At 44.1% G+C, this 21,953-nt stretch overlaps 2 protein-coding genes and 1 pseudogene across 2 annotated transcripts; all 3 read right to left on the bottom strand.

Moving 5' to 3' along the window:
* On the bottom strand, positions 1,047-1,823 carry LOC8061018 (pectinesterase inhibitor 8). The gene has a single exon (XM_002452174.2). The coding sequence runs from the start codon at positions 1,700-1,702 to the stop codon at positions 1,160-1,162; it is 543 nt and encodes a 180-aa protein (XP_002452219.1). The 5' UTR covers positions 1,703-1,823; the 3' UTR covers positions 1,047-1,159.
* Positions 9,728-10,130, bottom strand: LOC110434811 (annotated as a pseudogene).
* Positions 16,128-17,079, bottom strand: LOC8061017 (pectinesterase inhibitor 8). Its single transcript, XM_002452173.2, has one exon. It carries the CDS (start codon positions 16,910-16,912, stop codon positions 16,313-16,315), a length of 600 nt encoding a protein of 199 aa, XP_002452218.1. The 5' UTR covers positions 16,913-17,079; the 3' UTR covers positions 16,128-16,312.

Below are 21,953 nucleotides of genomic sequence, written 5' to 3'. Positions count from 1 at the left end.
GGACGGGAAGATTCCCGTCCAAATCCCCTGTATTTGAATTTTAGTAGCAGCTCTAGAGGAAATCTAAGTGTATATTTGGTTAGCATACTGAAAAAGATGTCCAGATTAGACAAAGATGATCTCAGATGTAGATTCCATATGTCTATTTTTTCTGTGGCTGAGAAAGCTGCCTGACCAGACCTCCTTCAAGCCACTATAGAACCAAACAAGCTCTAAATACGTCCTTAGGCCTTGTGTTTAGATCCAAAAAAAATTAGATTTTAACACTATTATTTTTGTTTTTATTTGACAAACATTGTCCAATCATGGAGTAACTAAGCTTAAAAGATTCATCTCATGCTTTACAAGCAAACTGTGTAATTAGTTTTTGTTTTCATCTATATTTAATGTTCAATGCATATGCAAGATTTGATGTGACGCGAAATCTTGAAAAATTTTGGTTTTTAGGGTAAACTAAACAAGGCCTTAATCATAGCTGGAGGTCGGACTTGGACTATGCCCACAATGACTTTCTTGTGCTTTGTGTCGCTTTAGGTTGGCCTCTGTAGACACACAAGGCACACACAAGGCATGTTGGGTCAATAAGCCTTGTGGCCTAAACAGGGCACCTAGTATGCCGGACTAAGCACATCTCTCAAAATATTTTGTTAGTTTTCTTTGTTCGCCTGTGATATATACAAAAATATGTGATATTTTCATAAAACCTTTAATAATTTTCATAATCTATGAAGAATTAAATAGGAGGTGGTACAGTAAATATTAGAAATTATATTGTAGCTTATAGATATGTTTATGTGCCATTTTTATGTTGTGGTGATCTAAATATGGTATAAGCTGAGCCATACAACCCATCATGCCAAGATTCTAAGCATAGCACTGCCCTCGCGTTTGGCATAGCACTGCCCTCGCATTCGTGCCGTGCCAACACGGTCCAAATACTCCGTAACATGCCGTGCTTTAGGCAATGCTAAATTAAAAGACCATACCACAATTGGTCCTAAAATGGCACAACTCAAGTCTTAGCTCCGCTGATAGCATCTCCTTTATTTTGAACGTCTCTGTGTTTTACAAGAAATCAAGGAAACAAAGTCTAAACCCTGGATTCTTGTTCAAAGAGCCTACTAGCTAGGACAAGACTGATGAATGCACTCTGGTTGTATCACTTGATGAGGTCGGTGATGGCAATGCACAGCACCGCGATCTGCTCGGCGTACTCTCCTCGCCGTGCCAGCAGCGACGGGATCCTGGCCTCGGCGAAGACGGCGTCGCACCGTCGCGCCAATGGGATGCCCTCCACGGCCATCTCCTTCCCCGCCGCGTACTGACGCGCGTCGATCTCGTCGTGCGCCCCCGCGAACGCGAGCTCCATGTCGAAGTAGAGCCTGCGGCACTGCCCCAGCGCCGCCCTTGCCTTCGCGTCGTCCGCGCCTCCCGTGCCCGGCGGCCTGGCCAGCAGCGCGTCCGCTTCGCGGACTGCGCCGCCGGCGTTGTTGACGCCGAGGTTGGCTGCCACCTTGGCCAGGCCCCAGGTGTCCGCGCCAGGGCTGTCGCGGTGCTTGCTCAGCTCCGACACGCAGAAGCCGTAGTCGATGCGGACGTCCATGGCGGCCGCCGCCTTGCACGTCGACTCCACGGTAGCGTCGGCTGCCAGGAGCGTGGCGAGGGCCGCGGCGGCCACCAAGAGGGTCTTCCACGGACTCATCTTGCAGTTCCAGGCGGCGGGTGGGACGGCAGAGAGCTGCGGTGTTTTAGTTCTTCTTGATGATGGACTGCAATAACCTGCTATTTGCAGCCGTGGGCGTCAGTTCTTATTGAGAATTGAGAGAGCGCGTGATACTCAGGAGTCACGAATGCGAACGTATTGCGATGCGTTTTAGGCACTCATCAATTTGACATTATTGCATTAACTTCTTTGGCATCCTGCTTTTTGGCACCTCTTTGTCTTCTCCTAAGAGCAAGTTTAATAATACAGTCCACTTGCTTGCTGTAAGGTTTTTTTAGCCTTCTCTCAGTCCACCCATACAATAGTTAACTATTCACTATTAATACATGGCATATTTATTTCTCTCACAAAGTTTCTTAGTTCTTGTGTCTAAGCTTGTTGTAAGCTTACAGCCTGCTTCTCCTCTCTCTCCTTCCTTCTCTCCTCCACATCAACATTTAGTCAGCTTACAGCCCACCATAATACTTGCTCTAAAAGGTGGAAGTGCAGGGACAACTCAAAAAGGTTGAACAGTTGGAGCCTTGGAGCGCCTAAGATTGGCACATATGAAAAAGTTAAATGGCATTATAACAAATTACAAAACGTTTTTGGTTTTGCTAGATACATAACTTTTATTATGCACTTAGGCCTTGTTTGGTTCGTCTAGTTAAACTTTAACTTTTATCACATCGAATATTCGGACACATGTATGGAGTGCTAAATATAGACTATTTACGAAACTAAAACACAGCTAGAGAGTACTTTACGAGACGAATCTTAGCCTAATTAGTTCATAATTAGATATTAATTACCAAATAATACAAAAATGATACGGTACCTGTTATACATTAACACCCCAACTAAACACCCCCTTAGATATACAATATGTCTAGATCATAGAAAAATCAAATACCTCGAACGGAATAAGTAACTTAGACCTATATTTATACAAAATATAATCATCTCTCTTTTCTTCTCTCTTCCAATATTAAAAGTAATAATCATCTATCTCATAATAAATACACTTCTAGTATTTAAAATTTATCACAAATAAGTATAGACTTCCTAACTTAGGTAGTCTCTTTTAACTTTCTCTATTCATAAGATGCAATTATATATGTTGGGACAATTTTAATATGGATATTTATAGGTAATTTTTCTAGTATCATTAATCTCTCCAAGAGAACTTAAAAGTCTATTTATTTTGGGATAGATTGAATATTTTTACTCTTCAACAGTTTTTATATATCTCGTACGTACTTTAGAGAGTCATTCTTATCTTCTATTTTTGGCTAGCGAGAAATCAGAATAAAAGACAACTATATTTGGGAGGAATAGAGTTAGAGTTGGGTGGGTGCTTCCCCGACCCCGACCCGCCCCTCATCCTCCACCTTCTCCACCTCTAAAGGGTCGAGATGGTGGATTAGAAAAGGGTGAATTGTCTTTTCTAAAACTTATCACACCGGCTAATTGAAACAAGTGCGAAATTAAAACTATCAGTCTAGCCATGACTACACCCCTCTATCTAAGTTCTCTAGCACCTTGTAAAAGATCCTAAATAAGCAAATAAGGTGATATCTTAGCAAGAGCTCACCGAACCAACTCTAGAAGCAAGGTCACACAAACCTATGCTACTAGTATTTTACAAACAGGAGGAGCTCCTACACAACTAGTAAGCAAAAGCACAAAGCTTCTACGCTCACTAGCAAGCTCAATAACAAGGCAACTAATGCCAAATTAGAGAGCGCAACTTACTTAGCTCCACAAACTAAGCAATTGACTAACAATGTTACGTAAACTAAATTAGCCACGTAAGGAACTATTTCTAGCTACACAAGCAAGAAGGTAACTAGCAAGCTACACAAGCTAACTAATTACAAGAGCAACTACACAAGCACAAATATATGGATATAAATACAAGCTTGTGTTAGGGACTTGTAAACCAACGCGAAGAACAATATTGACATGATAATTTTCTCCTGAGGTTTAATTAGTTGCCACCAAGCTACGTCCCCGTTGAGACAAGCTCCAAGTTTGCCACCGGTCCTCTTGCTAGTGGTGACCTGCAAGTCACACTCTCCAACGTGGAGTGCTTACCACAGACTCTAGCACTTAACTTGGCCGGACCATGTGGAGTTAGAGGGCTCCCAAGCACCACCACATAAGCCACCAAGGCCTTAGTGTGCTCAACAACCAGTCAAAGGCCGTCCACCACTTCTGTTTATAACCCCATGGCTAAACTAGTTGTTGCCCCTTCACTGAGCAAAAGTCAGGGGCGTCGGACGCTCCGACTCCTAGGCATCAGACACGCCTCCCCATCGTCTGATGCTCTCTAAGCAGCCATGTGTCACTATTCATTTGAACTTAACTGTTGCCGCCAATGGCTAACTCACATGCGCAGAGGCATCAGACGCGCTTATGCAACGCGTCGGACGTAGAGCCTCAGCATCGAACATACTTAGAGAGTTCTCAAACTCGGTTACTCACCGTCAAATGCATCTGACGGGTGATCATTGGACACGCCCCATCGTTTGACGCATACAACTTGTGAAGCCCAGAGAAATGCCACGTAGTTTGAGAGATATGAAATGATTATCGAGGGGGACAAAATCTGTGACTACTGTCTGTTGTTCTTCCACTTGTTAGAAGGTTGTAGTTGTAGTTGATGACAAGTTATAACTTGATGAATGTGTTGCTGCTAGTGTAATCCTCTAGATGCTCTAAAGAAGACTCTTTGTACTCATTATTGATTATAGTGGAAGTTTGGAAGCTTGAAATGGACCGGTTGATCACGTGGTTTTTACTCCTCACCTTAAGGAAGTTTTCCACGTAAATTGTTGTTTTCCTGATTGCCATGCGTTAATATTTGTACAGACATATTTTGTTTGTTGTTTTTCCATATTGCCGGTGGCTCTTAGAAGACACCAACTACGAGTGACTATGAGAAGATGCTAATTGTTAGTGACTCGAGAAGACGTCTCTCTAATCTTGATTGATGGAGATAAACCCATTAGGTATAGCCTTTTGAAGTTTCTAAAAATTTTCAAGACTCCTCATCACATCAAATTTTTAGACGCATGCATGGAGCAGTATATATAGATAAAAAACAAGTAATTACAAATTTGTGAGACGAATCTTTTAAGTCTAGTTAGTCCATGGTAAGACAATAATAGTCAAATACAAACGAAAGTGCTACAGTAGCCAAATCCAAAAATTTTGCACAAAACTAAACAAGGCTAAGAATAGTTGTATGCATCTTCCCTTGATAACAATAATGTGCAATTGGGACACTATACTATCAAAGCATAGACTTATTGGCCATATTCTAATAGCACCGGCGGAGCCAAGGTCTGGCCACCCTGGGCAGCTGGCCGGGCTCCCACGGTACAGTAGAGGTGGGAGGGGAGAGAGAGGTGGTACGCAGGGTCACTGGCCGGTGCGCGGAGGACGGAGGCGAGGGCGTGAGGCGACTAGCGAGAGGCGGGAGGGGGAGCCGCCGACGCCAAGCCTGGGACTGTCCCTCTGTCGCTGGACGCTGTCGAGGGGGAGCCGCTCTGATCTTTGGGACCGAGCCTGAGCGCGAGTGGGGGAAGGAGCAGAAGATCTGTGCTAAGGGATTGAGCCTGAGCGACACTGCGAAGATGGAGCGTCGGCGCTGCGCTGCAAGGAGTCGGCGGTGTGTGGGTTTGATGGGCCACTAAATAAAAGCCCATATAATTTTTTTTCTCTTTTATTTTTCATTTCCTTTTTTTGAGCAACTTCTAACATCTTTTGACAAATTAGCACCTATATAATTAATATCTATATATTTAGAATAATATATGTTAGGGATAATACTAGTGTCTTCATGGTCCAATCACATAACATTGTGACATAATGATTTCTTTAAAAATAATTTTTAAATACAAACCCTATTAGGGTAAATTATGAAAAAAATTCCCTCACACCTTTCCTATAAAAAGGAAAGAGAAGAGATAGACAAGGACTTATGTATTCCTTTACTCTTTCTCAATTGTTCTCCACTCCCTTCTCTATTTATTCGGTTTAAAATCAAAATTGTAATATCTACTGCATCACAAAACTCTTAAGGATTATGAACGCTTAGGCATGCTTAGTTAGTGAATCACAGCTTGTCTATGAAGTCAGTAGATATCTTCAATGATTCCTAAAATAATATACTTAACAACTGTTGTCTTCTTCTTAATTTCTTCTTAGAATGGTTCCTACTAGTTCTTACACTTGGAGGGATATATATGGGCCTGTGAAGGTCTTTCTCAAGCTGCTTCAATTGCTGCATAACCTCCCTTCCAAGCACTTCTACATCCATGATGAGTTTAGACTAAGGATCATCTAGAAATTCTAAAAGTTTTTTGTAGTTACTCATGTGGGCACAAATATCATTTGAGCCCACTCTTTCCTAGAGACATCTTTGTTAAATCTCTAATCCTTCAAAGCAATTCCCTCTAGAGACATGACGGTTAATTTTAGTTGATTCACAACTTGTGTTACACCTAACTTTGATTTGCACTCTTCAAGTGTGTGGACATAGCACTTGTTCCCTCTACACGCCTAGCACTAATCTCTATATTGTAGTGCAGACATTGCCCTTTGGTAACTACACCACCAACGGATTTTGGTGAACTCTGTTCAAACCTTTGATTTGAATTGTCTATTTTCTTCACCATGTAGGAATCCATCAATCATATGAGGCTCGATTCGCCCCTCAACAGTGTACCCTCTGTCAAATTCATCTGAATCTTCACCTCCATAACCCATTCCACAATCCAAACGAGCACTTAGATCCACATTGACACGATGATCATCCATATCCTCAGCCTCATGATCAGCAAACACTTGTTCCGCTCTTTCTGCTTCAGTCAAGCTAGTTGGACGAGGCGTTCTCTTTCTCTTCGAACCACTACTTGAATCAATGGCAAACAATGGTATATTAGAACGCATCATGTCTAAGTTTATCCTAATAGAACACATCTTTTAGCTTCAGCATGAATAAGTTATCACCTCGATAGGAACTACGAGAACATGGGTGTTGAAGTGACATCGGGGTGTTGGATGTCAGGTGGTAGAGTCTCATCCCCAGAGGTAGGGCATCACTCCTACCCCACTCCAGTCTTGCTGCGCTTTAGTCTTGCATGCTCCTGCCGGTGGCTCCATAGACACATGCAACTGTAGGGGCATACAAACTTTAAGCATTTTTTCACTATTTATAGCGTCAGTTTGGATCACCTAAAATAAGTTGATTAGCTGCTAAAAAAGCTCTAGCTGATCCAAATATTGTAAGTGACAGTATATGTAGAATAGGAATCAAGATTTCCCCTCAATAGAGAGTAAGATATGTAGCCAACTAAAGCGTTTTTGTTAGATTGCGAGGTCTGACAGTATATGGTTGTCACTTTACACATCTAGAATTTGCCATAACTAAGACTTACTCCCTCCATCCAGGTATAGTAGGCGTGATTCAAAAAACACACAGACCAAGGAGCGGTTAATTGCTGCGCGTTTCCAGGAGAGTCCATTCGTTTCCTGGCTGTGAATAAATGTGTTTCACAGTTCTCGATCACAAGCCATTAGAGTGTCTCCAATGGCTGATAGGTGTGCTAGCTAGATGTTTTATGTGACCAATAAAAAGAAAGAGGGACACAAAACTTAAGCAGCTATCGAGATAGCAAGCGCTTAGCTAGCACGACTCCCAAAAATTTTTCCGTCACTGACACATTTACTCTTATCCTGCTTTTTATTCTTTAATCATTTTAATTGTAAAAGTCAGCTAGCTATTTGCTTTCTCCGTTGGGGACGCCCTTAAAGGAAAGCGTGCATGCAATCCTTCTAGCTTCCACGCATGAACATGTAAATCTGCCCTTCCAGCTTCTCACGTGTAAACTCCCGCTTGCGCCATGCAGCCCCCCGCTAACTTGCTAAATGATTCGCTATTTTCTAATCTGGCATTTTTCTCTGGCTCTGAATTGAATTTTCCTCTTCGCGCATTTGGAAAAAAATTTTGACAGTTGGTGCGCCATGCAGCCAACTCCGTTTGTGTGCTCCTATAAATAGACAGTGCTTAGGCACTGCAGGCAACCAGATTTAGATTTGAACGAGCCAATCAACTGCTCATGCCTTCTTATCCTTTTCCTTTTCAGTTTCAGCAGCTATAAAAAAATGGTTTGCACAATTGGCATTAGCGGTTGACTACTTGCATTCAAACTTACTGATTCTGTTAGAGTGCGCAGCGGAATTTGGCCTAGTACCACAAGCCGTCAGCCCCTTCGTCCTAGGTCCACCGGAACGCACAACATATAAAGCCTTAGTCCGAACTCAACCCAAAAGACTAGCATGATAGATGAGGGCTGCCCCGTCTTATATGTTGTATTCCTTCACCATCAATTACGATGTGGGACTAAACCTAACAATCTCCCCCGTTAGACACATCGAACCCAACTCTTCATATCACACTACACCATGTGATCTCCGCAAGACGTTTGTGTGTGACCTCCGAGAGGTTAACGGGCTCCCCTTTCACCGTGTGATCCGTGAGATTTCTCTTCATATCACACTACACCATGTGATATCCGCAAGACGTTTGTGTGTGTGACCTCTGAGAGGTTAATGGGCTCCCCCATCACCATGTGACCCGTGAGATTTCTCCGGAAGACATTCTCCAGGCCCCGAGTCTAACGCGCCCTGAGTCTAATGCTCATATCATACACAACCAGTGTGACCTTCGAGACGTTAACGAACTCTCCCGTCACCATGTGACCCGTGAGATTTTTCAAGTTTTTCTGACTATGAGCTCTGATACCACTTGTTAGAGTGTATACCATGAGCCGTCAACCCCTTGGGCCTAGGTCCACCGGAGCCCACAACATATAAAGCGTTAGGCTTAACTCGACCCAAAAGACTAGTCTCATAGGTGAGGATTGCCTCCGTCTTATATGTTGTGCTCCTCCATCATCAAATCTGGCCACGCTCATATCATACACAACCAGTGTGACCTTCGAGACGTTAACGAGCTCCCCCGTCACCATGTGACCCGTGAGATTTTTTATGTTTTTCTAACCATGAGCTCTGATACCATTTGTTAAAGTGCGTAGCGAAATCTGGCCCAGCTCGTTATACCACGAGCCGTCAGCCCTTTGGGCCCAGGTCCACCGGAGCCCACAACATATAAAGCGTTAGGCTTAATCAACCCAAAAGACAAGCCTGATATGTGAGGATTGCCCCCATCTTATATGTTGTGCTCCTCCATCATCAAATCTGGCCCAGCTCGTTATAGCACGAGCCGTTAGCCCCTTAGGCCCAGGTCCACCGGAGTCCATAACATATAAAGCCTTAAGCCTAATTCAACCAAAAGACTAGCCTGATAGGTGAGGATGCCCCCGCCTTATATGTTGGGCTCCTCCATCATCAATTACTGATGTGGGACTAAAGCTAACATATTCAAGTCAGATATATGGTTTGTTGGCTTATACTCCTAGCATCAGTATCATTATTTAACTAGTTTCGATACAGAGATGATTTGAATATTTGTCAGCTAGTGGATGCTGTTGATTTGTGTTCGGGTCTCATCTTTGAACCACATCCTTCTTTCCATAAATACAAGGGTGTGAGTGTAACAAACAGTATCAAAGCAGTGGATTCGGCATGTAAAAAAATCACATCCTTTTATAACTTATCAACGTGTAAGCCAAACAAATAGGAAAATAAGCATGTGTGTCATACACAGATTTATGGAAAAGACGGCATGTCAATTGATGCAGGAGGTCCCTAAGCTGCCTACTGGAAGGATCAGAGTGATTAGAGTCCATCGAAATTAAGGTATTAGCTAAGCATGCTGCTATCAAAAATGAAAGATAAGCTAGAACTATATGGTTAAACTGATGAAATATTTTTTTTCGAACAATAACTGATGAAATAAACTGGATATTCTAAGCATCTATATAGAATGTGTTTCAATCATCTATATTCTAGGCATCCATAAACTGAAAATTGTAAAAAGTAGAACAGAGGGCATCATATTGTGGTGTGCGTGGCAGCGCCGTCGTCGACCAGGCCGAGTGCGTCGGCTTCAATGGCCGCAGGTGCCTTAGCCTTGGATTTCTTGGTGCTGGCGGGTGCCTCGGCAATGGGGGCGGGGCAGGTGCCTTGGACTTCTTGTTCTTGTTCTTGGAGGACGACTTCGACAGCGCGGGCGCGGGGACCTCGACGGGCTTGGTGGGCAGAGAGGCGGGGGCGGGGACTAGGGGCGAGGAGGCGGGCGGCAACTCAGTGACATGTGGGGAGGCGGCGGGCGGTAGCTCAGCGATTGGTGCGAGGCAGCGAGCGAGGTGGCCTTGGCCTTGGGCGCCGGGGCGGGAGAGGACGCCTTCGGGGTGGACTTGGGTGGCACCGCGGCGGGATCCAGAGTGGCGGGCATGGTTTCGGTCGGAGCCGGGGTGGTCGTGGTGGTGGTGGGCGGCGCAGTGGCCGGGAGCCAGGGTGGCGACGGGGTCGGCGCCGGACGGCCGGGAGGCAGGCAGGATCGAACCTCTCGATCCAAAGGATCGATTGATTTGGAACCACTAACTCTAACGTAACTGACTTAGTGGGCCAAAAATGGAGCCATTTAGATCATTTTTTGGGCCGGTTCGAAAAACTGGGCCGAACCAAACCCTCCCCAAGTGTGTGTGTGATTAGATCAAGCATCCATTTCTTTTGGTCTTCTAGATTCTGTATGATACAAAATCAAGTAGCTGTATAGTGGCCTCCAATTTCCTATTTGTCGGTAGTTTGTAATGGATGCTTTATAGTTTAGCCTGATCAACACATGTACTTTAGCCTGGTTCAATCGGTCACCAGCACACTTATATCATCTAAAGTACATTTGACAGTCTTTCCAACTGATATATATCAAACCAGCATATTAGATTGTCTTCCTCCAAACAAACCTCCAAAGAAGCTGTGTAGAAGAAAATTATGCAGCAAAAAAACCGATGGTCATTGGAAGGAACAATCCAAAAGATTAAAAACTAATTATCAAAACATCATGCCATCTCAGTCAATATTTGCACAATTGTCTGCTGATTTAACTGTTGGTAATTTCTAATAGAGAAATGTTTTTATAGATCTCCTGGTTATTTCTGATTGGCGAGCCAACTGCTGGCCACAGTTAAATTGTTGCTTACCTTTATGAATTGTATCTCATGCAGCACATCAACTCTGACATAGGTTCTCCAATTGATTTAGCAAAATCATACACGTGGCATTCTCCGTTCTTAGGCAATCTGAGCGCAGAGAGCATTTCTTTAACATGGAACAAATGGTTGGACATAGTTACCGGATTGTACTTTTTTTATTTTCCATGATCAGACTTCTCATGAGCAGTATCCAGATTCTCCAGCAAAGTTTCTGTTTCTCTATGGCAAAGAACAAACAGGAAAACAAAGATTAACCTCTCCCTATATATCTAAGAGTCTGATTTGCATTTTTGCCATGTCAGGGAGATCAACCCTGCTATGTCAAAGTTAAATAGACCTCAAGGCTTCTGCAACAGCTTGAAAACCTCATAATCAACCAACAATGGCTATATATCTTCCTGCTGCTAATCCTTGCGCTGCATAGATGAACTACTCAGCAGAGCAGCTCTCTCGACGCAACATGATCCTTCACCTTCGATAGATGCTCTCATTTGAGGATAATTTGATCCAAGAAATTTCATTACTAGGAACAAACATGTGTTACTGGAAATAAATACTTATCCTACCAACTCATACCGAAAAAGGGTCTATCAATATCGCAAATAGCCCACACACTGGCTATAGGAGGCAACGCCGCGAGCATTTCTAGTCCAAGCGCAAGCTGCATCAGTGATCATGGTCTGAGCCGGTGATGAATGCCTCTTGAGAGTACTTGTATTTCTTTTTTTTTTTGTCAGACATCCCAAATAACTCAATACAAAGCTACAGCTCATTAATTGTGACATGAATACGTGACATGCTTGTTTTTCTCGTGAACGTAGACATTGTTGCTGAGAATGACCTTTTAAAATGAATCATATTGTGCCTACCAGTGCTTTCCAATTATTCTGATTTATGTTTCAAAAGAAAAAGAAAAGTGTCGCGGTGTCGATCGGCCGTGAGCACCTGCTTTTGACGAGCTGATTGAAGAAGAGCAGCCAAGAAGAAGGTGAAGACTGAAGCCGCCCGCCCCGGTGCCTCCTTCCGTGGCTCGATCACGACTCACCAATTACACGTTACGTACAGGCATTAGTGTCATAAGTTGGCGCGCGACAGGCCAACATTTTTTTTTGGTTCTGTTGTGCAATGACGTACACACAGTACTGTACTAGTAACGAGCAAGGAAGAGGAAGCTAGCCCGGCCCGTGTGTCACAGAACGGAGTGTGCTACCGCGGATCCTGATGGGCATGCGTGATTTGATCGATCCAAAGGCGACCTGGATCCGTCTTCACGTCCTTGACGAAGCTGTAAAGTTTCCCAGTTATATATTTGCTCCGATCCATCAGGTCAGGCAGTAAGCTTCAAATTGGCTCCATAGTACTTCTTCGGTAGTGCCTGAAATTGGCTACGTAGCACTGCTTCGGTCGTTTAGCTGGCTATTACTACGTACCTACGTGCACACTAGCTGTGGAAACTGCATGTAAAGCACTATATAGAATATACTTCAACTTGCTAGTGCTACTTTCAGTAAGCTGTGCAGGCTGGAATTACTAGCCACACCACACCACACCCCACTCCACACACATGCCTTTTCCTTGAAGCAACAGCTATCTGTACGAAGGGGGCAGCGGGATGTAATCCCCTATAGGCCTTGTTTAGTTCCAAAAAATTTTAGGAAATCGACACTGTAGCACTTTCGTTTGTATTTGATAAATATTGTCCAATTATAGACTAACTAGGATCAAAATATTCGTCTCGTCAATTCTGACCAAACTGTGTAATTAGTTTTTATTTTCATCTATATTTAATACTCCATGCATGCGTCTAAAGATTCGATGTAACGGGGAATCTGAAAAAAAATTTTGGGAACTAAACAAGGCCATATTTTTGATTCGCCTACGGCCTTGTTTAGTTCTCCAAAAACTTTTCAAGATTTATCATCTCGTCAAATTTTACGGCACATACATAGAACATCAAATATAGATAAAAAATAACTAATTACATAATTTACCTATAATCTGTGAGATAAATTTTTAAAACTAATTAATTTATGGTTGAACAATAAATATCAAATAAAAACAAAAATACTACCGAACTAAACAAGGCTGTATCAGCACGCCATTCCTTTTCGGCGGAACCGGAACGGATAGCTAACATCCCTGTCCGCTTCACCGGCCTTTCGCTGACGAGCAGGATCGGAGATGAGACCGGGACGGCGGGGCGCGGAAGCGGAAGCGGAAGCGGAAGAGGGGACCGGCCGCGAACACGGACGCTGGCTGTACGCGCCACCAGCTGCTGTCGACGTGCGTGCACGTACGTGTCGTCACTGGCGGTGACGATAAGGAACGGCCGGCGGATCGGAGTGTAGTGCTTGTGCTTGACCACCAGGAGCAACTCCGGCGCCCCCACAGCTTTATGCAAAGCGACGTCGACACGACTCACTATCAATCAATCAATCAGATAGAGAAACCCACGGCCGCCACCAGCCGTTAGTGATCAGGTGGTTTAAGCAACTCCCCACACACGCATGCTTCAACGTGTACAGTACAGTACAGTACAGCCCAGTCCGCGAGGGTTTCATTACAGTTGTTTAGGCCCTTTTTTGATTTGATTCCTGCCCCTTTTTTTCCCCCTACAATAGTCCTGTAAAAACGAATGCGTTCTAATTTTAACGACTTTTAGCTCCAAGGAACAGGGGTCATGGTGTTTCAGCTGCACTTCTGCGGATTATTTTAAGGACGTCACTCCAGAAACAAATAAAAGATCACACAGTAGCTGCACTTCTGCAATATAAAAAGCTTCCAATACCATCATGAAATTTATTTGGTTCAAATAAAGAGCTTCTCTAATAGATGCATGTGGCACCTGCACCACCATCAATTGTTGACACTCCCTGTTCTTCCTTGCTGATGAGCATCACTGCATCAAGCATCTAAAAATTTCAGTATTATGCCCGGCCAAACTCTACTCTCGAGTCTGTTGTGCTACCTTTCTATATTTTTAGGTAATCAAACGGGAATTGCACTATGCTTCTTTTCAAAATTATGCAAAACTTCTAATTCTCTTCATCTTGTTTTCAAGTACGTATATAGATTTCGACCGCGCATGGTCATTTCCAGTTTTATTCTATTTGGTTTTATGAATCCCTTAATTCTCGTATAGAAAAAAAAGATATGGGCGCAATTTTCATGTACTATGTTTACTTGTCTCTGTGAAATTTCAAATATAAGATACGGTCACGTATATATGGTAAACTATATTTATTTGCCAATATGATTATTTTCTAATATGTTGAAATTTATAATAATACTAAATGGCTACAAAGTGTGCGCGACACAATACAATAATTAATTGTTGCAAGTAGTTTATGAAATAAGGAAAAAGTCCAAATTACTCCTCTTGGTGTTTGACATATGTCCATATTACTTCAGTAAAGATTTTTTAGAAGAAGAAGAAGAAGAAAGAAAAGAAATTGAGTAAAGATTTTTACATCTCAATCTCCTTTTTGCAAAAATATAAGAAAATATTATCTCTTTTTTCAATCTGAGACCAGAATATATCAGCCAAAATAGGGATATGCTATATTTTAGGTGCTTCAAATATGATTTCTTTTGAAGCGATAGTTACTACTTACTGGCCCTTAGATTCATATCTAAGGATAACAACCTGTGTGCAGCCAAACCAAGAGTTGATGAGTTTTTACCTTGGTTAGCAGATGTGAAAAAAGGTTGACAAGCATCTCGCTTTTCCTCTCTCAAGCTGGAAAACTGCAGATGGTTAATTCTGTTTTCACCTCTATCCCATCCTTCTTCATGGGCACCTTTTTGCTTCACTCTTTAGTTAGAGAGCAAGTTGATAAATACAGGAAGCATTGCCTTTGGAGGGGATCTGATGACAACAATATAATTAATGCTAAGGCTGCTTGGCAGCTAGTCACTAAGGCTAAGAAGAATGGTGGACTTGGGGTTTTGGACTTGAAAACTCAAAATGAAGCTCTTCTTCTCAAACAGCTCCATAAGTTCTTCAATCGAGCTAATATCCCTTGGGTTCATTTAGTCTGGGCAAAACATTACCCCGATGGAAAGCTTCTGAATCTTACAAATTAAAGAAGGGATCCTTTTGGTGGTGGGACACCTTAAAATTACTTGACAAGTTTAAAGCCATGGCATCTGTTCAAACCAAAGATGGTGCCTCTTGTCTCTTCTGGGATGATTGCTGGACTGGTCAACCTCTTAAGCATGCATATCCTGAGCTCTTTTCTTTTGCCAAGAAATCTGAAATCTCCCTTAAAGAGGTTCTTGCTGAGAATCAAACTTCTGGTCTATTTAACCTTCCTCTTACCACTCTGGCCTTTGATCAGTTTCATGAGCTTCAGGAAACCCTGCATAACTTAAATCCCAGCTCTGACTTTGATGTGTGGTTCTATATCTGGGGAAGCAGCAGTTTCACCTCCAAGCAAGCTTATACTCACCTCATGGGAAGCAATGAGACTCATCCAATCTTTGGTTGGATCTGGAATTTCTCTTGTCAGCCGAAACATAAGGTGTTTTTTTGGCTTGATGTTCTACTTGATAGGGTCAGCACCATGAATCCGTTAAGAAGAAAGCATATGTTCCTCCCATCTTATAACTGTGTTCTTTGTGATGAAAACATTGAAGAATCTGTTGACCACCTGTATCTAGAATGCAAAATAGCCAGAGAATGTTGGGCGTTGATTGGGCTAACTGTGATTAGCTCGTCGGACATGGCTCGAAGATTTGAAAATCTTAGAACACAAATTAGCAAGAGATTCTTCATGGAGGTGATCATCATCATGTGCTGGAGCATCTAGGCCATTCGCAATGATGCAATTTTTAGAGAAATCCCAGCTTGCAGTCTCCGATGTTTAGAAATCTTCAAAACCATCTTCAAGCAACTCCTTTGGAGAGCGAAGAAAAAATATTTCTCTTCAATAGAAGTATGGCTAGAGCAAGTTGTATTTTAGATTTAATTTTCTTTTTCTCCTTCTCTGTTCCCTAGGAACATTCCGTAGTTGTTCCTTTTTCTCCCTTCTGTTTGTTTTGTCTTTTCCTAACTCTGTAATTCTCGGTTTTGTTTCTTTTTAATAAATTTCAGTAGAGGTCCGGACCTCTCCTGTTCCTTTAAAAAAACCTGTGTGCAGTCTCAAAGACACGATCGATGGCCACCACATTGACTGAACCCAAGCCTAATTTCAGGCGCCCGGTGAATAGGAAAAGTGGCCAAAATAATTGGGGAGAGTGGAGAACTTTACTCGACGCAGAACTCCTTTTTTTTCATTATTTGTACAAAGTTTTCAAAAGGTATACAAACTTTAAAGTCCTGTCACCTGTCAGGCCGATCGACCACGTTATTTATTCTGGATGCACCAAAGTGAGTGCTCCTGTTCCTGTAATTACAGTACTATATACTACAGCAGTATATTCACTTGATGAGGTTGGTGATGGCGGTGCAGATATTAGCAATCCTCACGTTGTACGAGCTGTGCTGCGCCAGCGGCGACGGGACGGCGGCGGCCTTGGCGAGGGCGTCGTCGCACTGGCGCGCGAGGGACACCGCCTCCGCGACCTTGCCCTTCCCGGCGGCGTAGCGGCGGTTGTTGATCTCGTCGTCCGCCTCGGCGAACGCGAACCCGACGGAGTCGTACAGCCTCCCGCACTTCTCCAGCGCCGCGCGCGTCGGGCCGTCCGGCGGCGGCGACCTGCTCTTGGCGCCGTCGTCGGCGGCGAGCAGCAGCAGGGCCTTGATGTCGTACACGGCGTTGTCGGCGTTGTTGACGCCCGTCAGCGCGGCCACCTTGGCGAGGCCCCAGACGTCGGCGTCGGGGCTCTCGCGGTGCATGCCCAGCTCCGCCACGCAGAAGCCGTAGTCCACGCGCGCGTCGCTGTCCGCCGCCGCCCTGCACGTCGTCACCACCGTCGCGCTGGCGCCGCCCACGAGGCAGCCAATGAGCGCGAACGCGAGCACGGCGGCGACGGGGGGGAGGAGGTGGACGACGGTCTGCGGCAGCGGCCTCATCGTCATCGCCCCTTCGTCGTCGATGGAGGGGATTCTTCTTGGTGCCTTCTTTGCGTCGTGAAAGGAATGATGATCAGCTCGGGCTCGATCGAGGGTGGTTTTGCTTTAGCTGGGATGGGACAGCCGCCGGACAAGCTCTGAGTGCGCGACGGATGGAGTGCCTCTATTCTATCCCTTATATAGCCGCGAATCGCAAAAAGCGATGCTCGTGGACCTGTTGATTGAATGGGCTGTTTGGATCTTTTCCTTCGATTAAGCCCATCAAGCCGTTTTTTTTCCGATAAGGTAGGACCCACGCTCGTTGCCCATCCATCTTGGCGGCTCGGAGAACAGGGATGGAATAAACTAGGGCTTTGTTTAGTTCCCACAAAAAATAAAAAACTTTTCAAAATTTATTGTCACATCGAATCTTGTGGAATACTAAATCCAAAGCATAGAAGCTAATTCATGACTCTCAAGAATGGAAACGATCTTCTTAACATTATTACTCTAGTGTACAAAATTGATATTTCTAGCCATCTTCATATAGTATTCAATGACACAGAACAAAGGAATAAAAAGAAAAATCCAAGTTTTTTTTATGCACAACTGCCCTTGCTAACGCTACGACAACATTCGAACGTATACAAATTAGAACTCAAATATACAACCAAATCACATTGCAGGAAAGAAGGCAATATAATTGTTTTAGGCCAAAAAATATAATTGTTTCAGGTCAAATTACTAAATAGTGGAAACAAATGTTAGTGCAAAGGCACATCTGAGCCAATCTACTCATGTACATTGGTGTACACATACACAGAAGGGAGAAGTGTGGACTACGTGACAACAGACGTCATATTTATATACTTCATGAGTCACGACCTAGAATCTAGAAAAATAAATGGATTGGCTTTCATCTACTGGTACAAGAACCTGATTACAGTTCTAAAAACAAGAAGGTGGTTGCAGGCCAAAAAAATAGTAGGTGGTTGCAGTCCAAAAAAAATAGTATTGTGTAACTGGGATTTTCTTTTGCAAGGTAGGGCTGCTGTAAATGTTGCAACTCTAGATGCAATATAGGATAGCATGTTTTCCTTGATCACGAACGGGCGGCCAGACAGGGAAGTCATTATCTCACACGTAGCATGATTAAATTTTTATTGACAACCCATACAGGAAGAACAAAAATATGGCACGGGCATGGGAATCGAACCCTGGCCACCCGATTGTCCTGCGGTGGTGTGTGGAGCACGTTTGAGGCAGAGTGCATGCGAGTGGCAAGGGTGAGAAGCCTGGCTTCCCACATCCAATTGTGACCATTGGATTTTGGTTAGCTATATTTTAGCTCTTGATTTTAATAGAGAGAAATTCCTGTGTACACTTTTGTGGGTGCAAAATGGTATATACTCTCAGTGGGAGACGATTTTTCGGGGAGACCTAGTGTAATTTAAGTATTCTATTATAGTAGAGATATAGGTCACTTGTAAAGAGAAAGCAAATTTAATAATATGTTTTCAATTCAACATGTATGATAATTGTTGAGAGCGAGAAACAATATAAACTAAAAAAGCAATATATTTGTACTCCTAGAACTAATATGATTATCTTAAAGAAGAATAGAACTCCATCATATTTATTGCTTCTTATAAAAAGATACTTCTTTTGACATTTAGAAGTTAGAAGTTGTAGTCTAAAAAATAGGGCCTATACTGATCAAGATTTATGAATCACAAAAAGGACACAAGGCAATAACCAAGTTCAGATGTTATCGTCCTCGTTGAGCTCTGCCTCAGCTACCTGGTCACCGCCGTGGTCTGGAACGCCATCATCTAGATTCTAGAACAATGGGTGTCGATGATCAGTGCTAGTGATGGCATGGTGTTCAGCGCTAGATCGGTGCTACGTCTGCGCCTACATCTCGATGTCTCAGTCTCGTCGTCTTTCCTGTGGAAGTCACAAACGCTATGTGTGTTGGCGGCTCGACACGGCTCCTTGACTCCTGGAAAGAAAGAGCAAAGAGATCGATGTCTCCTTTTTCGGATGGGCCACTGCATGCAGCATATCAATACCTTCTCAATTCTCATTAATCCTAAATCATAATGGACTGTAGCTAAAGGGCATGAGGTCTTATATACTTAGGCTTAGGCCCCATCCCGCCTAGTGAAAGCCCAAGTTTGGTTTTGGTAATTAATGACACTAAGTTGTTAATGCCTTGTGTTTAAGTGATTTGAGTTAGACATAGCAACACATGTGATGAAGGTGTATGGTGACATGGAAAGGTGGCCACATGATCATAAAGTAATGAAGCATGAAGTGAAGATCATGGTGATAGACGAGGAGCAAAGTGATCAAGGCAAAGGTATAAACATAGGGTTTTACTTTTGCCGGTCTAAGTTGAGTAGAGAAGTGATTGACCGGATTTAGGATAGATAGCCGACTATCAAGAGGGGAAATCACGGTCATCTCTCGAATCAAGTGCTACTAGGTCCATATCTTGAGCATATGCATTAGGATCTAGTAAAGTGCTAACCTAACTCCTTTGGTAAAAATGTTTGTGAAAAGCTAACACACATGCACTTTGGTGGTGGACACTTGGTGGTGTTAGCACATTTGCAAAGGAGGTGGAGTTCCTAGGGTAGAGAGGGGTTTGGGTTCCTCTCTCCCTCCCGCCGAGCTTGCGAGGCGGGATTCGACGCTTTTGAGAAAATTAAGTGTATATTTTCTATTGTGCTGGTGGGAAATTTGGAGAAGTCGCGGGAGAAACACTCACCGGACACAGTGCGCGGAAGCACCGGACGCTGACCTAAGCGTCCGGTGTGCTGTCAGTGCTTGGCCCTGTTAGGGTTGAGCACCGGACGCACTACACCAGACGCAGGGTGTTCCCTATTCATGTGTTCGGTGTGGCCTGACTTAAGCAGAGGGTGTCTGGCTGAGAGAACCGGACACTCTGAGTACGTTCGGTGGTGTGCGTTCGGTGTGAGGGGGTTTCGCAACCCTCTCTGCGCACGAGTTCGGTGAGCACCGGACGCGTCTGGTGCTCCAAGTCCGGTGATCGAGCATCTTTGTGATCCTCTCTGTGCACGGGTCCGGTGAGTAACGGACGCGTCCGGTGCTCACTTGACCGTGTCCGGTGGTTCGCAGGTAGCCGTTAGAGATCGACGCGTGAAGGTTCAAAAGACGACATGTGGTCGTCATCTAGGCACCGGACGCAGGGTTGGTGCGTCCGGTGGTACCCTGCTGAGCGTTCGATGCCCCCAAAATTTGCCAAGTGAAAGTGGCCAATGACTCTTCTGTTGAGGGGGCTTATAAATATGAGGTGGCCGGCTTTGGGGGGTTCTCTCTTGCACATTTGATTACTTGAGGCATACATTGAGCTAGAGAACACTCCCTCCACTCATCTCCTTGCTTGATTGCTAATCCTAGTGAGATTGAGTGAGATTCAAGTGCATTGCTTAGTGAGTTGCATCTAGTGGCACTTGATCCTTGAGTTTGTTGCATATTTCTCGTTACTCTTGGGTGTTTCTCGACGCCCTAGATGGCTTGGAGCAGCGGTGGTGTTGAGCTCATGATTGGAGATTGTTTCGAGCCTCACCAAGTGATTTGTGAGTGGTTCTTGAGCCTTCCCCGTAGGAGATCGCAATTGGCTACTCTAGTGGATTGCTTGTGGCTTGGAGGATCCCCATCTTGTGAGTGGATGTGCGGCATCCGCTGAGGGTTTGGCTTTGGATTGCCAATTAGCTCGTGATCCATCAAGTGGCTGTATCGCCACAACGAGGACTAGCTTGCCGGGAAGCAAGTGAACCTCGGTAAAAAATCGTGTGTCATATCTCGACGAGGATTCTCTTTGTGATTGTGATTGTGTATGATTGATTGGACATATCTCTACACTACAATGTTGGTATAACAATCACTCTTCACTCATTTACATACTTGCTTATCTTGCTAGTGTATAGCTTGGTTCTTGTTTAGAGTAGAGTTTTTGTGTAGCCTTCTCTTGTTGTTTTGGTTTAGTGTTTAGCCTTGTACTAGTTTGTATAGGTGGCTTGCTGTAAGTGCATTCACCCCCGATGTGGGTTTTGATAATTGATGACAATCAAATTAGGAACTAACATGTTTATCAAGTGTAATCTACAGGTGTTAGTTCATTGATGGAATCAAAGAAACACATTTGGTGAATCACAGCACCCCCAAAAGTTTCATCATTTGAGCGATGTTTCAACTCAAGAAGCTACCAAGTTTTCTTTCTTGTTTGAGTTATAGGAAACACTGCACTATCAAGAGGGATGCAAATTGAGTTGGTAAGATGAGGATAAGGGTGCTCAGGTCAACTTAGCTTTTGCGCTTGAGAGACACACTTGCACGCACGAACAACTAGGAAGTTTCTTCTCTGCCAGGGTAAGCCGGTAGTACCGGCCCTCAGGTCCGGTGGTACCGGCAGTGCCAGTCCTTCTCCTAAGTTTTGCGAGAAAATGAACTACCGGTAGTACCGGGCTTTGATCGGTGGTACCGGTGAAACGCCGGTAGTACCGGCAGGCCAAATTTCCGCAGAACTGCTGAATGCGGGAATTTGAACTGCCGGTAGTACCGGCCTTCCACCGGTGGTACCGGCGCTGGCCGGTGGTACCGGTAGGCCTTTTTCCCGCATCTTTCACAACCTTCTCTCGTTTATATCTGAGGCCACCGGTGGTACCGGTGGTTGCACCGGTAGTATCGGCAGGTGTTTTATACTCTTGTATAAATAGCTCTCTCCTCTTTTCTAACCGTTGGCTTGCTCATTCTAGCTATTCCACATCTGAGAAAACAGTCTCCAAGCTTTGTCTCACCCACTCTCTCTCCCTCTAGCTCCTAGACTTCACTTCTTGAGAGATTCGAGCTAGAGAAGTGAGATTAGAGAGTTGAGAGCTTCGATCTGTGACTTGAGCACTTGGTTCCTCGTCTTGCCGGTTTGGTTTGTATTTGTTACTCTTGGGTTCTTGGAACCCTAGCCGGCTAGGCATTCTTCGTAGTTGCCCGTGTTGATTTATTTGTGAGGGCACCCCGAAGTGTTTGTATTACCCCTTGATTC

Source organism: Sorghum bicolor, chromosome 4 (genome assembly GCF_000003195.3).
Source record: "Sorghum bicolor cultivar BTx623 chromosome 4, Sorghum_bicolor_NCBIv3, whole genome shotgun sequence".
NCBI classification, from domain to species: Eukaryota; Viridiplantae; Streptophyta; class Magnoliopsida; order Poales; family Poaceae; genus Sorghum; species Sorghum bicolor.
This window is presented reverse-complemented; position numbering and strand designations above follow the sequence as displayed.